The following is a 17,779-nucleotide window of genomic DNA, read 5'->3' on the forward strand; positions in this document are numbered from 1 at the left end:
CTACTTAAAATTTTGGTTGTTTTCCTGTAATATAGAAGAAAAAGTTAATTTATCAAGTATATTGATTGAATACAGTTTTTACTAATTAGTTTATCAAACCAAATACTGTAAACCTACTAATAAGTATTTAAAGATTTAAATGCATGTTACTATTGTAACTATTAAAGTGACTGGCATTCTCAAATAACAAAACAGTTCTTCTGTGTGTAAAAAAAATATGTACTTCATTTTTAAATATATTAAATTGTATTCCAAATCTGTTGTTCTGTTTCTGTGGTACCTAGTTTTTAAAAATGTTATTAATGCATAAATCAAAAATAAACAATTCTAATGTATAAGTTTGTTCAAAATAAAGTACACGTCAAACTTTTATTTACCAAATAAAATGTTATTAAAGTTGAAAATGAAAAAGTGACTCTATTTTACATAGCAGTGAAATTTATATTTATTCTTACAGACCAAAATTTATATGTCCCAAAGCTCTTTGAACAAAATAGCAAATAATTGATATCTTGGGAAAATCCAAACATCATCAAGTGCATTTTTCCTCATTAAATACTCTTGCATGAGAGGTATTATGAAAGAAAGTTTTAATTTCTGCTTTAATTTTAAAAGGAAAAATTTGCTGGAGTTCTATAAGTTAGAGAGCTTACATTAAGAAATGTTAATGTTAACTATAAACAAAATAAAATATTTTTTAAAAATCATAATTGAGGAAAAAAATGCTATTCCAAAAATCAAGACAGCAGGTATAGACTCTATCTCACATGTGAGTTGTTCTCTGCCTATCTATATTCTGAGTCTCATCTCAATAGAATCGTAGTTGCCTTTACCTATATATAATAGTGCTTCTGAAAACTCTCAATAGAAGAAAGTTAAATTCCAGTCAAATGTAAGTAGAGTCCATAAAAAATGGAAATCATCCAGTCAGTGCATAATAATGGATAGGTACCATACTAAGCACTCTCATACATTATTTTACTTAATCCTAACAAGCAGACGTTATCGTCCTTTTCTGCAATTACAAAACAGACGCAAGGAGGATAAGTGACTTGACCAAGGTTTGACTACAAGTACACAGAGTAGAGCTACAATTTGAACCCAAGTCTGATGCCAAAACTCATGTCCTCTCCAATTAATACCTTAAAAGATGTATGTATTATGTGTATTTATTTTGATGAAATTTGACATAGGAGTCACATGGAAATATAAAGGGCAAAAGAGGCTTGTTTCACTGTATAAGAAGGTTAACTAAACAAAATAAAGAGTCCACAAAGAGACCACACATATACTGCCACAAAGGTGTCAGAGGGACTATGCTTTCAATAAATAAATATTGCTAGAATGACTGGATATCCATGTAGAAAGAAAGAAAATTGACCCCTATTCTCACATCATACAGTAAAATCAATTCCAGGTAGATTATAGAGCTTAATTGAAAAACAAAATAGAACTTTTAGAATATAGAACAATTTTTTCATGACCTTTCAATATAACAATATTTCATAAGCATTGCATCTATTCCATTCTATTTCTTGAGTAAACTGGTGACTACTTTATAATGATTGGTTATATCGACTTTTAGATCTTTGTACTTTTCTGAATTACTTAGATTCCACAATAAGAAAGATTAAAAATATAGAGGTAGAATCAAATGAAAATGTTAATGACAAACATTTTAGAATATAATATTACAAAATTAGAAAACTACTAACTGGTTTTTGAAGTACAATAGGATGATCAGGAAGAAAGTCTGGTTTCTTCCTGCAGATGGAAATACTTGAGAGCTTCAACAGGAAATCTCTGCTGTATTTAATTCTCTCTGCAGATATTAAACATCATATTTAATGTTATAAAACATAGAACTGTTATAAATCACTTTTTGGCTCATTTCTTTTTGAATTTCTCTTAACCATTATTTTATAAAATAAATAGTGTCTATGCAAAAGAGATGGGGGACAGGGGTAGCTCTAAAAAACACCTACTGCCTCCGACTTTCCTTGTACATGGAAAGGAAGACAAGTAACCAAAGGGAAAAAATGGAAGAAAAGAGAATTGTTTGAGAAAATTGGTAACGCATGGCTTTTTTCATCTGGTTATTCAGGTCTAGCAAAATGATCTGATATTATCAAGTATAACAGCAATAAGTCATATTGGGCAATTCATCTCCTGCCTAAATGGAACTTTAATGAACCTATCTAGACTTAATCAATTTTAAAAACATAATACAATTAAAGTAAATGGAATTCAAGAAACATTCACTGTACACCTACTGTGTATCAGGGGCTATGCTATTTAATGGTAAATAAGATCCAAGATAGGCCCCTATCTTCAAGGGGAACAATCATTCAAGTATCTAAAGATTTCTCATCAGAAATGAACACCAGAAACTATCACCAAGATAGACCATATGCTGATCCAGAAGAGTGAAACAATATTTTTAAAGTGCTAAAAGAAAAAAATTGGCAACCGAGAATTCCATATCCAGCGGGCGGAAAAAAAAATGCTTCAGGAACACTTGTGAAGTAAATACATTTTCAGATGAATGAAAACAAAGAATTCACACCAGCAGACCTGATCTACAGGAAATGCTAAAGGAAGTTGTTCAGGCTGAAGGGAAATGATACTGGATGGAAACTTTACTCTTCAGAAAAGAAAGTTTGCTCTTCAGCAAAACTCCTCAGGAAGAGCAAAAGAAATGGTAAATAACTGAGTAAATATAACAGATTCCTTTTTTTGCACTCTAAATTTTATAAATATATGTATTACTGTTGAAAGCAAAAATTCAAACATGGTCTGGTGTGGTTTTTAGGGTATGGAGATATAGTACATATAACTACAGCAAAAGGTTAGTGCAATGGGGTGAAGGGAAGGAACCTGCATATGGATTACAAGGTTTCACCATCACCATTATGCTGAGGTAGCACACTATTAACTACAGGTAGAAAAGCTAGATATTACATTATAATCCCTAGATTACAACTAAGAAGGGTTAGATATTATTTTATAATCCCTAGAACAACCACTTAAAAAAAACCACTTATAAAGAAGTACAGCCAAAAATCCAATGAATAAGTTAAAATGAAATACTAACAAAAATCCAAAAAATCCAAAAGAGGGCAGGAAAGGGAAAAAAGGAAAAAAAACAAACAAACAGAAATCAGAGAAGAAAAACCAGAAGCAAACAGAAAACAAAGTAATAGGCCCAAATCAACTCATACCAACAATCTCATTAAATGTTAATGGTCTAAACCAGGGACCTGCTAACTTTTTCTGTAAAGGGCCAAATAGTAAATATTTGAGGATTTAGGGGACAGATGATCTCTGCCAATTTTGCCTTGTAACACAAAGCAGCCACAGATAATATACAGATGAAGAATGTGGTTGTGTTTCAGTAAAATTTTATTTATATGAACAGGTCTTTGGCCCGAGGCTATAGTTTTTTGACTCCTAGGTTAGGCACTGCATTAAAGGCTACAAAATGGCAGAGTAGATAAAAAAAGAAGACCTTTCTGTATGTTGTCTGCAAAAGATACACATTAAATATAAAGACACATACAGACTGAAAGTAAATAGATGTAAAAAGATATACCATGCAAAGACTAGGAATAAGAAGGCTGGAGTGGCTATCATAATATAAGACAAAGAGGTGACAGTTATCAATGTGCTGTATGTACCTAATGACAGTTTTGAAATACATGAAGAAAAAATTAACATAAATAAAGGGGAAATAAACAATTCCACAATAATATTAGGTAATGTAAAAGCCTCTCCTTCAGCAATTGGTAGAACTAGACCCAAAAAAGTCAGTAATGATATAAATCTTAGCACTATCAACCACCTTGATCTAACTAACATTTATAGAAACTACCTCAAGAAGAGCAAAATATAAATTCTTTTCAAGTATACATGGTACAGTTGCCAAGACAGACCACTTACTGGACCATAAAATAAGACTAAATTAAGAAGCTTAAGAATACATACTGTATTCTCCAACAACAAAATTAAATTAAAAATCATAATAATAAGCTGTCTAGAAAAAAAATATCTTGGGAGCTAAATAACAGACTTCAAAAAATTCATAAGATTTGATCATCACACATTGTACACAGGTATCAATATTAAACTCTGTACCCCACAAATATGTATAATCAATTATGTTTCAATAAAAAAAATCATAGGTCAAAGATAAAATAATAAGGTAATTAAAAAATATTTTATACTTAGTTGCAAAAAGTACAAGGGAGTTTATGGTAGTCTTCAAAGAGAGTCCAACCGATTCCTTTCCTTACTTTACTTGCAAGCTGTTCCTCACATCAAGAGACTGAGTTTACTTCCTATCCCCTTGAATCTGGGCTGGCCTTTGTGTGGCAGAAATTACGTTCTGGGACTTCCAAAAGTAGATTATAAGTTCTTTTTAATAAAAAAATAAAGATCTACAACAAATGACCTCAGAATCTACTTTAAAATGCTAGAAAAGGAAGAGCAAATTAAACCCCAAGTAAAAGAAAAAGAATTTATAAAGAAGATAAATCACCAAAATAGAAAAACAATATATAAAATTAATAAGGCAAAAGCTGGTTCTTTGAAGAAAAACAAAATTGACAAATCTCTATGTAGATTAATGGATCAAGAAAAAAGTGAACACAAATGACTGCTACCAGGAGTAATAATGGGGTTATTACCACAGATCCTACAGACATTAAAAAGAAAATAAGAGAATACTATGAACAACTTTAAACAAACATTTGATAACCTAGAGAAAATGGATATACCACAGTTTTTGTTTGGACATACATTTTAATTTCCTTTTATGTGTTAATTTGGAAATCAGGACTTATTATAACTGCTAAAACTAAAATAATAATAATGAACTGTCAATATCAAGTGCTGGTGAGGACTCAGAGCAACTGGAATTTGCAGATATTGCTGGTGATAGTCACTTTGAAAACAGTTTGTTAGGAAGTTACACATCCACTTATCATTTGATACAGTAATCCCACTTCTACCCCCTAAAATGAAACATGTTAACACAAAAACATATACAGGAATGTTCACTAGAGCATTATTCACAATAGTCAAAAGCTGTAAACAATACAAATATCCATCACCTGGTGGATGGATAAACAAAATGTGGTATACAGCCATATAATGGAATACTTATCCACCAATTAAAAAAAGGAATACATACTGCAACATGAGTGAACCAAACTACACAAACTCAAAGAATTCACCAACCCAATATTCTTTTTAGTAAAACTACTAGTTAATGTACTTAAGCAAAATAAGGAGGTAATCAAGAAAGAAGAAAACATAGAATCAAAAAACAAAGGTGAGTGATGTCAAGAAAAATGGCCAAGTAGAGAACTCTAAGTCTGTCCCTCCACAAAAGCAACAAATAAGCAGTAAAAATTGTCAGGATGAACTTTCTCAGAACTCTTAAATTTAATTGAAAGCTTACAAAAAACAGGGGAATGCTTACTGAAGAGAAAGAAGCTAAATTTTGAAACAATGTAGTGGCATTTTAACTTACCTGAGAACTCCTACTTCACAGCTTGGCTGTGACCTTGAGGACAAGAGCCCTCATTACTCGTATAGGTTCCCAGTACTGGAGGGAACACTATAGACTTTATTCTCAAAAATTATGAGTTTTTTGTTTTTATGTTCCTGATGGCTCCCTGAAAAACCTCAAAGAGCTTGCCCATATTTCACCTAAGAACTATCCAAGAGCTGAGGCTGCTACCCAGAATCCATTTGCCAAAACATCTGGAGGGAAACATATTAGCCATTTCTACCTGGGGCAAGGGATGACTCTTGGAGCCAATAGCAGGGAAACCAAAAAGCTTGGGAGGCAAAGGTGGAACAAGATGCTCTGAGGAATAAGGGCATTGAAAGACTCCCAAATATTCCTGAGAATCTAGAAGGTCACATGCATGCCAAAGCTAGGTTCGTGATCACAGAAAGACTTGAGAAGTCTCACCTCTAGCTGACCTTCAGTTTCCCTAAAAGCAGAAAGTAAAGGCAAAGGTAGAGCTGTAAACTGCCTGGCTGAGTGTGGAAGGCATGGCCAATACACAAACGCAGAGGCCATATGCAAAGAATAGGAGAGGGATTTCTTTGTTTTTTGTTTTATACTCTGGTTCTAGGCATGGAGGGAAATCTCTGTTAAATCACTAGCTGACCACTAAGATAACAGAGGAAAGATTTCTGTTGTCATACATGACAAACAATATAGACTTTACAGTATTCATTCAGAAAGTCACTAAACAACTATTACAATAAGGAGCAATAACAAACCCTGTCTTGTGAAAGGGATAAAATCTTTTTTCCAGAGTTGCCACATTATAACACGTGCAGTTTTCAACAACAAAACATTTCAATGCATGCAAAGCACGAAGAAAGTATGGTGGCCCGTACACTGGGAAAAAAAGATAACAGAAAGTCTGCCTGATGAAAGATTTCAAATAAACTATTTTAAATATGCTCAAAGAGAAACAAAACAAAACAAAACACTATGAGAAAAATGTCTTGCCAAATAAGGAACATCAATAAAGAGATGGAAATTATAAAAAGGAAGCAAATAGAAATTCTTGAGAAGAAAAATACAATAACTGAAATGAAAAATTCACTGGAAAGGTTCAACAGAAGATTTTAGCAGGCATAAGAAAGTACCATCAAACTTAAAGATAATTCAATTGACATTATTCAGTCTAAGGAGGATAAAGAAAAAGGAACAACAAAAAATGAACAGAACTTATGTTACCTGTGGGACACCATCAAGCATACCAACAAATGTATAATGGGAGTCCCAGGAGGAGAGGAGAGGAGAGAAAGAAAACAGCAGAAATATTATTTGAAGAAATAATGGCTAAAAGAAATTCCCAAATGTAATGAAAGATGTAAATCTATGCATCCAAGAAACTCAACAAGCTACAAATAGAGTACACTGAAAGGACTTCAAACTGAGATGCATTATAATCGAACTGTCAAAAGACAAAGAGAAAATCTTTAAGTCATCAAGAGTGTAGCAATTCATCCCTTATAAGGAATTCTCAATAAGATAAACAGCTGATTTCTAATCAGAAACCATGAAGGGCAGAAGGCAGGTGGATGACATATGCAAAGTGCTGAAAGAAAAATAAACTGTCAACCAAGAAATCTATATCTGGCAAAACTTCCTTCAAAAATGAAGGAGGAATAGAGACATCCACAGATAAACAAATACTGAGAAGGTTCAGTGTAAACCTGCCTTACAAGAAATGCTAAAAGAAGTCCTGTAGGCTGAAGTGAAAGCACAGTACACAATATCTGGAATCCACATAAAGCAATAAAGAACACCAGTAAATATAACTGCATAGGTAAATATAATAGCATCAAAAAATTTTTGTATGTAATTCATCTCTTTGTCCTACATGATTTAAAAGACAAATGCATAAAAATGCATAATTACAAATATAGGTTGATAGATTACACAAAGTATAAAGACAGAATTTGTGACAGTAACAACATTAAGGTGAGGATGGGATAAACTGGAGTACAGTTTCATATAATATTGAAACTTGATATTAATTCAAACAAAAAAGAAAAAGTAAAAAAAATGAAAAGGAAATAAAAATAGTGTACTTCAAAATATCTATTAAATACAAAAGAAGGCAGTAATGGGGGAATTAAAGAACAAAAAAGATAGAAGACACGTAGAAGACAAATGGCAAAGTGGGAGAAGTACATAGTATCTTATCAGTTAATCACATTAAATGTAAATATACTAAGCTCTCCAATTAAAAAGCAGAGACTGGCAGAACGTATTCAAAAAATGACCCAACTGCCAAGTCTTGCTGTCTACACTAAGAGCATATGTCTACTTAAGCACATTTGTCATTTTTTTTAACTTCTCAATATACATCATAGTTGATTTTTGTGTCCCTTTACCTGTTCCTCTTTTCCCCCTCCCTCTCACGCATCCCAGCCCCACTACATCAAATCTGTTCAATTTTCGTAACAAGTTCAAGGAATTGTCGTGATTGTTGTCTCCTTCCCCCCTAACACACCCTGTTTATTTATTTTTAGCTCCCACAAATAACTGAGAACATGTAGTATTTCTCTTTCTGTGCCTAATCACTTAGTCTAATTTTCTCTAAGTCCATCCATGTTGTTGTGAATGATAGTATTTCATTCTTTTTTATAGCAGAGTAGTATTCCATTGTGTAGATATACCACAGTTTCCTTATCCACTCATCTGATGATGGACATTTGGGCTGGTTCCAACTCTTGGCTACTGTAAATAGTGTTGCAATAAACATGGGAGTACAGGTATACCTTTGGCATGAAAATTTCCATTCCTCTGGGTATATTCCCAGCAGTGGAATGGCTAGATCATATGGTAGATATATCTGTAATTGTTTAAGGAAACTCCATACCATTTTCCATAAAAGCTGCACCACTTTACAGTCCCACCAACAGTGTATGAGAGTTTCTTTTTCTCCACAACCTTGCTAGCATTTATCATTCTCAGTCTTTTGGATATTAGCCATCTTAACTGGAGTGAGATAGTATCTCAAAGTGTTTTGATTTGCATTTCCCAAATGCTGAGTGATGTTGAGCATTTTTTCATGTATCTGTTTGCTATTCATGTATCTTCCTTTGAGAAATGCCTATTCAGCTCCTTTGCCTGTTTTTAAATTGGGTTATTTGTTTATTTTTGTGGCAAAGTCGTTTGAGTTCCTTGTATATTTTGGATAGTAATCCTTTGTTAGATGTACATTTCGCAAATATTTTCTCCCACTCTGTTGGTTGTCTTTTCACTCTGTTGATAGTTTTCTTGCTGTGCAGAAGCTTTTTAGTTTGCTATAATTCCATCTGTTTATTTTTCCTTTAGGTGCCTGTGTTTTGGGGGTCATATCATAAAGTCTACTTCCTGGAATGTTTCCCCTATGTTTTCTTTAAGGAGTTATATTGTTTCAGGATGTATATTTAATGCTTTAATCCATTTAGAATTGACTTTGGTATATGGTGAGAGGTAACGGGTCTAGTTTCATTCTCCTACATATGAATATCCAGTTTTGCCAGCACCATTTGCTGAAGTCTCTTCCCCAGTGTGTAGACTTGGTGCCTTTGTCAAAGATCAGATGGCTGGAAGTGTATGGATTGATTTCTGGGTTCTCTATTCTATTCCATTGATCCATGTGTCTGTTTTTATGCCAGTACCATGCTGTTTTGGCTCCTATAACTTTTTAGTAAAGTTTAAAGTCAGGGAGTGCTATGCCTCCAGCTTTATTTTTTTGCTCAGAATTGCTTTGGCTATGCGTGATCTTTTGTCATTACATATAAAAGTCTGGATAGTTTTTTCCATTTCTGAGAAAAATGTCATTGGCATTTTGATGAGGATTACATTGAATCTGTACATCACTTTGGGTAATATGGACATTTTTACAATGTTAATTCTTCCGATCCAAGAGCATGGGATATCTTTCATCGTCTTGTGTCCTCTTTAATTTCTCTCAACAGTGGTTTGTAGTTCTCTTTGTAGAGATTTTTCACAACCTTGGTTAACTTTATTCCTAAGCATTTTATTTTGTTGCTGGCTGTTGTAAATGGCCTACCTTCCTTCATTTATTTTTCTGCATGTTCACTGTTGGAGTATAGAATTGCATTTTTGTGTGTTGATTTTGTATCCTGCAACTTTGCTGAAATCATTTATCAACTCTAAGAGTTTTATTGCAGAAGCTTTAGGCTGTTCAATACATAGGATCATATCATCTGCAAACAGGGACAGTTTGACTTCAACTTTTCCAATCTAGATGCCTTTTATTTCCTTCTCTTCTCTGATTGCTCTGGTTAATACATCCAACACTATGTTGAATAGCAGTGATAAGAGTGGGCATCCTTGTCTAGTTCCTGTTCTTAAGTGAAAAGCTGAAAGATTTTTGCCATTCAATGATATTACAGTGGCTTATCATATATGGCTTTAATTGCACTGAGATACTTCTATCTATACCTAACTTGTAGAGAGTCTTTATCATGAATGAATGTTGAATTTTGTCAAATGCTTTTTCAGCATCTATAGAGATGAGTATATGGTTTTTGTCTTTGCTTTCATTGATGTGGTGTATCACATTTATTGATTTGCATATGTTGAACCAACCTTACATCCCTGGGATGAATTCCACTTGATCATGGTGTATAATTTTGTGTATGTGTTGCTGTATTCTGTTAGTTAGTAGTATTTTATTGAGGATTTTTGCATCTATATTCATCAAGGATATTGGCCTGTAGTTTTCTGTTTTTGATGTATTTTTGTCTGGTTTTGGTATCAGGGTGATGTTTGCCTCATAGACTGAGTTTGGGAGAATGGCCTCTGTTTCAACCTTTTGGAATAATTTGAAGAGAATTGGTATCAATTTCTCTTTTAAGGTTTGGTAGAACTCTGCAGTGAACCCATTTGGTCCTGGGCTTTTCTTTGTTGAGAGCCTTCTGATAACAGCTTCAATCTCTTTTATTGTTATTGGTCTGTTCAGATTTTCTATATCTTCTTGGCTCAGTTTTGGTAGTTTTTATGTGTCCAGAAATTTACCCATTTCCTCCAGATTTTCAAATTTGTTGGCATATGGTTATTTACAGTAGTCTCTAATGATTCCTTATATTTCTGAGGTATCAGGTGTAGTATCACCTGTTTCATTTCTAATTTTTGTTATTTGGGTCTTGTCTTTTTTTCTTAGCCTTGCTATAAAGGTTTGTCAATTTTATTTATCTTTTCAAAAAACCAACTTTTTCATTAATGGGCCACAATAATCAACCACATTGTATATTGACAAAATAAAATTAAATTAAAAATTTAAAAATTAAAAAAGAAAAAGAAAGCCCAACTTTTTGTTTCATTGATCTTTTGTGTCACTTTTAGAGTTTATATTTCATCTAGTTCTGCTCTGATCTTAATCATTTCTTTCAGTCTACTAACTTTAGGTTTGGATTGTTCTTGTTTTTCTAGTTCTTTAAGGTGAAGTGTTAAGTTGTTTGTTTGCCATCTTTCCATTCTTCTGAAGTAAGCATTTAATGTGATAAATTTCCACCTTAGTACTGCTTTTGCAATATCCCATAGATTTTCATATGATGTGTCATTATTTTCATTAATTTCAAGAAATTTTTTGATTTCCTGTTTAATTTCTTCTTGGACCCATATGTCATTAAGTACAATGTTGTTTAATTTCCATGCGTTTATATAGTTTCCAGAGTTTCATTTGTTATTGATTTCTAATTTTAATCCATTGTGACCAGAAAAAATACATGTAATAATTCCAATATTTCTGAATTTGTTGAGACTTGCTTTGTGACCTAATATGTGGTCTAGCCTTGAGAATGTTCCATGTACTGATGAGAAGAATGAATATTCTGAGGTTGTTGGATGGAATGTTTTGTAGATATCTGCCAAGTCCAATTGGTCTAAAGTATTATTTAGATCTTGTGTTTCTCTATTGATTTTTTGCCTAGATGATCTGTCCAACGTTGAGAGTACGGTGTTCATGTCCCCCGCTGTTATGGTGTTAGTGTCTATCTCATTCTTTAGATCTAATAGTGTTTGCTTTATAAATCTGGCTGCTCCAAGGTTGGGTTTGTATATATTTATGATTGTTACATCTTCTTGATGGATAGATCCTTTTATCATTATATAGTGGCCTTCTTTATCTCTTTTTATGGTTTTTGCTTTAAAGTCTATTTTATCTGATATAATTACTCCAGCTTGTTTTTCATTTCTATTTGCATAGTATATTTTTTTCCATCCTTTCACTCTTAGTCTATGTGTGTCTTTACAGGTGAGGTGAGTCTCTTGAAGGCAGCATATTGTTAGGTCCATCTTTTTAATCCAGTCTGTCTTTTGAGTGGGGAATTTAATCCTTTTACATTTAGAATTATTATTGAAAGGTGTTCATTTACTGCATTTTACTGATTTCTGTTTATATGTCGTAAGTACCTCTCGTTCTTTTCTTTCTGATTTTCTGTTTGTCTTCTATATTTGTTGGTTTCTTGATAAACTATATTTTCTCTTCATTGTTAGCATTTTGGTTTTACTGGTAAGTTTTGTTCTTTCTTAAGTATGGCAGTGATGGTTGTTTTTCAGGTATCAAACACAGTACTCCCTTGAGAATTTCTTGTAAGGCTGGTCATGTGGTAGTGAAGTCCCACAGTTTTTGCTTGTCTGAGAAATATACTATTTTTCCTTCATTTCAGAAGGATATTCTTGCTAGGTAAAGTATTCTTGGCTGACAATGTTTGTCCATTAGTATTTTGAATATATCATCCCATTCTTTTCTGGTTTTTAGGGTTTCTGATGAAAAGTCTGATGTTATTCTGATTGGGGCTCTTGTATAGGTGACTTGCCACTTCTCTCTTGCAGGTTTAAGATTCTCTCTTTGTCTTTGAGTTTTGCCGGTTTGACTATGACATGTCTTGGGGCAGACCTTTTTGGGTTGAAGATGTTTGGGGATCTTTGGGTCTCCTAATTCAATCTGTGATGTTCTCTATACCTGGGAAGTTTTCTCTATTATTTCATTGAATGTGTTTTCAATTCCCTTTCCTTTTTCCTCCCCTTCTGGAATACCCATGATTTGAATATTTGAGCACTTAAGGTTGTCTGTTCTGTTAGGTTTTCTTCAATTTTTTAAATTCTTTTTCTTTTTTCTGGTCCACCTGTGTTAGTTCAAACACCCTGTGTTCGAGGTCAGAAATTCTCTCTTCTGCTTGTTCTAGCCTGCTGGTTAGACTCTGTTGTGTTTTTTATTTTACTGAATGAATCCTTCAGCTCTATAAGTTCTGCTACATTCTTTTTCAGGGCATTGATTCTTTTATACACTTCTTCTTTCAAGCCCTGTAAATTTTTTCTCTTTTCATTCTGTTATCTGAGTTTTCTTGTATCTCATTTAGTTCCCTTAGAATTGTTGTTCTAAATTTTTTGTCAGTGATTTCAAGAACTTCCTGTTCTTTAGGATCTATAGCTTGAGAGTTATTATTTTCCTTTGGTGGTGATGTACTTTCTTGATTTTTCATATTTCTGGTATCCTTCCTTTAGTGTTTGTCATTGTGGCAGGGGGTATGATGGTCCACTTGTTCCACCCTGATGTCTGGCCTGGATCCTGGAGGGACTGCCAATTCTGGGTATAAGGGACTAGCCTGGGCTGGGAGTCCTGTGGCACCTGCCTGTTCTGGCATGGCTGACTCAGAGTGTTTGAGCCCAGTGGCTCCCAGGCCTCCCAGGGTGGCAGGCACTGGCCTGGGCTGGGGGTCCCAAAGTGCCTGCCTGTTCTGGCATGGCTGACATGGAGCACGTGGGCCCAGTGGCTCTCAGGCCTCTCTAGGTGGTGGGTACTGGCCTAGATTAGAGGTCCTGTGGCTCCTGCCTGTTCTGGCATGGCTGACTCAGGGAGTGTGGGCCCAGTGGCTCTCAGGCCTCTCTCAGTGGAGGGGACTGGCTTGGGGTGGAGGTCCCGTGGCACGGGCCTGTTCCAGCACTGTTGACTTGGGGCATCACATTTGTCATTTTCGATCCAATAACAGAAATAAGTTGAAAGTGAAAAGCGTAAAAGATATTTTATGCAAACAGTAACCAAAAGAGAGCTGGGCTGAGTATACTAATGTCAGACAAAATTACACTTTAACACAAAAATTATGAGACAATATACAAGGATAAAAGGTTAATTTGTCAAGAAGATATAACAAATACAAACATATATGTACCTAACAACAGAAAGAAAAACTGACAGAATTTAGGGCAGAAAAAGACATTTTAACAATAATAATCAGAGACTTCAATATTCAATTCTCAGTAATGAACAAAAAACTAGACAGAAGATCAACAAGTTAATAGAGACATAAACAACATGATAAGCCACCTAGATCTAACAGACATATATAGAACACTCCACCCAACAACAGCAGAATATACATTCTTCCAAAGTGCATATGGAACATTCTCCAAGATGAGATAATATGTTAGGCTACAAAACAGTCTCAATTAATTTAAAATTTGAAATCATACAAAGTATCATCTATAACCAAAATGGAATGAAAACAGAAGTAAAAAGGAAAATTCACAAATATGTGGAAATTAAAACATGGAAAAACCAATGCATCAAACAATAAACAACAGGGGACTTAGAAACTACTTGACACAAATGAAAGCAAAGGAACAACATATCAAAACTTATAAAATGCAGCAAAAACAGTTCTAACAGGAAACTTTATAGCTACAAAATGCCTACATTAAAAAAGAAGAAATATCTCAAATAAATATCTAATGTTACACATTAAGGAACTAGAAAAAGAAGAGAAAATTAAATCAAGCTAGAAGAATGAAAGAAATAATAAATATTAGACTGGAAATAATGTAGAGAATAGAAAAATGATACAGAGAATCAACAAGACCAAAAGTTGGTTATTTAAAAAGATAAAAAGTGATAAATCTTTGCTTAGTTTGACTAAGAAAAAAAGAAAGAAGACTCAAACTACTAAAATCATAAATGACAATGATCTTGTATCCTACAACTTTGCTGAATTCATTTATTACCTCTAATAATTGGTATAGATTCCTTTGGATTTTCTATACACATAGGATTGTATCATCTGCGAAGAGAGATAATTTTACTTTATCCTTCCCAATTTGAATGCCTTTTATTCTTGCCTAATTGCTCTGGCTAGAACTTTCTGTATGATGTTGAGCAAAAATGGTGAATGAGGGCATCTTTCTTGTTCTTGGTATTAGGGGAAAAGCTTACAGCCTTTCACCAGGGAGTATGATAGTAGCTGTGGGATTTTCATATATATGTAGCATGTTGAGGAAGTTCCCTTCTATTCCTGCTTACTAAGAGTTCTTATCAGTAAAGATGCTGAATTTTGTCAAATGCTTTTTCAAATGCTTTTTCTGCATAAATTGAGATGATTGTGAGTTTTTCCCTCTGCATTCTGTTAATGTAATATATTATTATTGATTTTCATGTGTTGATCCACCTGTGCACTCCTGAGATTAACCCCACTTAGTCATGGTGTATAATCTTTTTACTGTGTTGATGAATATGGTTTGCTAATATTTTGTTGAAGATTTTTGTATATATATTCAAAAAATATTGGCTGTAGAAATACTGGCCTCACAGGATAGTTGGGAAGTGTTCCCTCCTCTTCAACTCTTTGGGAAGAGTTTGAGAAAAATTCATGTTAATTCATCTTTAAATGTTTAGTAGAATTCACCAATCATGCCATCTACTCCTGGACTTTTCTTTCTTTTTTTTTTTTCCCCCAGTGGTTAGATCAGTATAGTTAGCATATTCATCAATAACAACATGCAATCATTCTTTGTGTCCATTGACAAATTCCTCATTAGCCCCTCTCCTTCTCCCCCTCCCCTCCCCTTTTCCACCTCTAGTTTTCTAAAAATTCAGTGTATACTGTGATTGTTGTTTCTTTCTTTCTCTCTGTCTCTCTTTATTGTTCATTTGTTTATTTATGGATTCGACTCCCAGTTATGAGTAAGAACATGTGGTATTTCTCTTTCTGTATGTGGGTTGTTTCACTTAGAATAATTTTCTCCAGGCTCATCTACATTGCTGCAAATGGTAGAATTTCATTCTTTTTTTATGGCTGAGTAGTATTCCATCATGTATATTTACTACTATTTCCTTACCCAGTCATCCATCGATGGACATTTAGGTTGGTTCCATCACCTAGCTATTGTAAATAGAGCTGCAATAAACATGGAAGTGCAGGTATCCCTTCAACCTGATGTCTTCCAATTCTCTGGATATATCCCCAGGAGTGGAACTGCTGGATCGTACGGAAGTTCTATCTGTGGTTGTTTGAGGAACCTCCATACAGTTCTCCATAATGGCTGTACTAATTTACAGTTCCACCAACAGTGCAGGAAGGTTCTTCTCCCCACATCCTCACTGGCATTTGATATTCTCTGTCTTTTTTATAATAGCCAGTCTGATTGGAGTGAGGTGATATCTAAAAGTGGTTTTGATTTGCATTTCCCTGATGATTAGCGATGTTGAGCATTTTTTCATATACCTGTTGGCCATTTGTATGCCTTCCCTTAAGAAATGTCTATTCAGCTACTTGGCTGATTTTTTAATTGTATTATTTGTTTTTTTACTGTAAAGTTGTCCGAGCTCTTTGCATATTCTGGATATTAATCCCTTGTCGGGTGTGTAGTTTGCAAATATTTTCTCCCATTCCACAGGATGTCTCTTCATACTGTTGATTGTTTCCTTTGCTGTGAAGAAGCTTTTTAGTTTGATATAATCTCATTTGTTTATTTTTTCTTTTGTTGCCTGTGCTTTTGGAGTGCTATTCATAAAGTCATTGCCAAGTCCTAAATCCTGGAGTGTTTCCCCTGTTTTCTTCTATGAGTTTTAAGAGGTTTTTGGTTATTGATTCAATCATTTTACTTGCTATAGGTTTGTTCAGATTTTCTACTTCTTCTTGATTCAGTTTTGGTAAATTCTGTGTTTCTAATAGCTTTTCTATTTCAACCAGGTTATCGAAATTGTTGGCATACAACTAACTGTTCATAATATTCTCTTATAATCCTTTTTATTTCCACAAATTCACAGTAATGTCCCCTCATAAAATAAGCTTATTTTATACACAATCAATGAACATTCCCCCCCCCAAAAAGATCCATTTACAACTGCACCGAAAAGAATACAATATTTAGTAATAACTTTAACCAAGAAGTGTAAAACTTGTATACTAAAAGCTGTAAAACATTGCTAAAGCAAGTTAAATGATACCTATATAAATGGAAAGATATTCTATGTTCATGGCTTGGAAGATATAATATTAAGATGGGAACATTCCCTCAAAGTGATCTATAGATCCAATGCAATTCCTAACAAAATTCTGATGGCCTCTTTTGCAGAAAGGGAAAAACTAATTATAAAAATCACATGGAATTACAAGGAACCCAAATAGCCATAATAATCCTGAAAAAGAGCAAAGTTAGAAGACTTACACTTCCCAATTTAAAACTTACTAAAAGCTACAGTAATCAAAACAGTGTAGAACTGGCATATCATATACATGTACAACAAAGGAATAAAATTGAGAGTCAAGGAATAAAAACATACACCTATGGTCACTGCTTTTCAACAAAACTGCCAGGACCATTCAATGGAAAAAGTGGATATCCACATGAAAATGAATGAAGTTGAATTTCTATCTCACATCATACATAAAAATTAACTCAAAATGTATCAAATACCTAAATGTAAGAGCTAAAACTATAATAGTAAGAGCTAAAACTCGTATGCAAAAGCAAACAGGGGTATATCTTCACGACATTAGATTTGGTTCTTAAATATGACACAAAAACACAAGCAACAAAAGAAAAAATAGGTAAATCAGATTTCACCAAAATTAAAAATGTTGTGCAGTAAAGGAAAACTATCAAGAGAATTGAAAAGACAATCTCCAGCACAGGAAAAAACATTTGCAAATAATATATGTGATAAGGGCCTAGTATCCAGATTATATATAGAAAGATTGGTGGTGGAGAGGGATGGCAGGGCGAAGAGAGATGGTGGAGAAGGGATGGAGGGAGAGAGAGAGAATAGATAACAGGCAAGAGTCTAGTATCCAGAACTCTTACAACTCAATAACAAAAAGACAACCTAATTAAAATATTGTCAAAGACTTGAATAGACCATTTCTCCAAAGAAGAAATATTCATGGTCAACAAGTACATGAAAAACACTCAATATCATCAGTCATTAGAGAAATGCAAATCAAAACCACA

General features: G+C 33.8%; 1 protein-coding gene across 1 annotated transcript in view; it reads right to left on the minus strand.

The window, feature by feature from the left end:
- C15H8orf88 (chromosome 15 C8orf88 homolog) overlaps positions 1 to 17,779 on the minus strand; it is a 32,657-nt gene continuing 14,878 nt past the window's right edge. The window contains exons 4-5 of the mRNA XM_063079083.1: positions 1,716 to 1,822; positions 1 to 24 (exon numbers count right to left, since the gene is read on the minus strand). Of these exons, the coding sequence (XP_062935153.1) occupies positions 1 to 24; positions 1,716 to 1,822 (131 nt within the window). The remainder of the gene's footprint in view (positions 25 to 1,715; positions 1,823 to 17,779) is intronic.

This window comes from Cynocephalus volans, chromosome 15 (genome assembly GCF_027409185.1).
Source record: "Cynocephalus volans isolate mCynVol1 chromosome 15, mCynVol1.pri, whole genome shotgun sequence".
NCBI classification, from domain to species: Eukaryota; Metazoa; Chordata; class Mammalia; order Dermoptera; family Cynocephalidae; genus Cynocephalus; species Cynocephalus volans.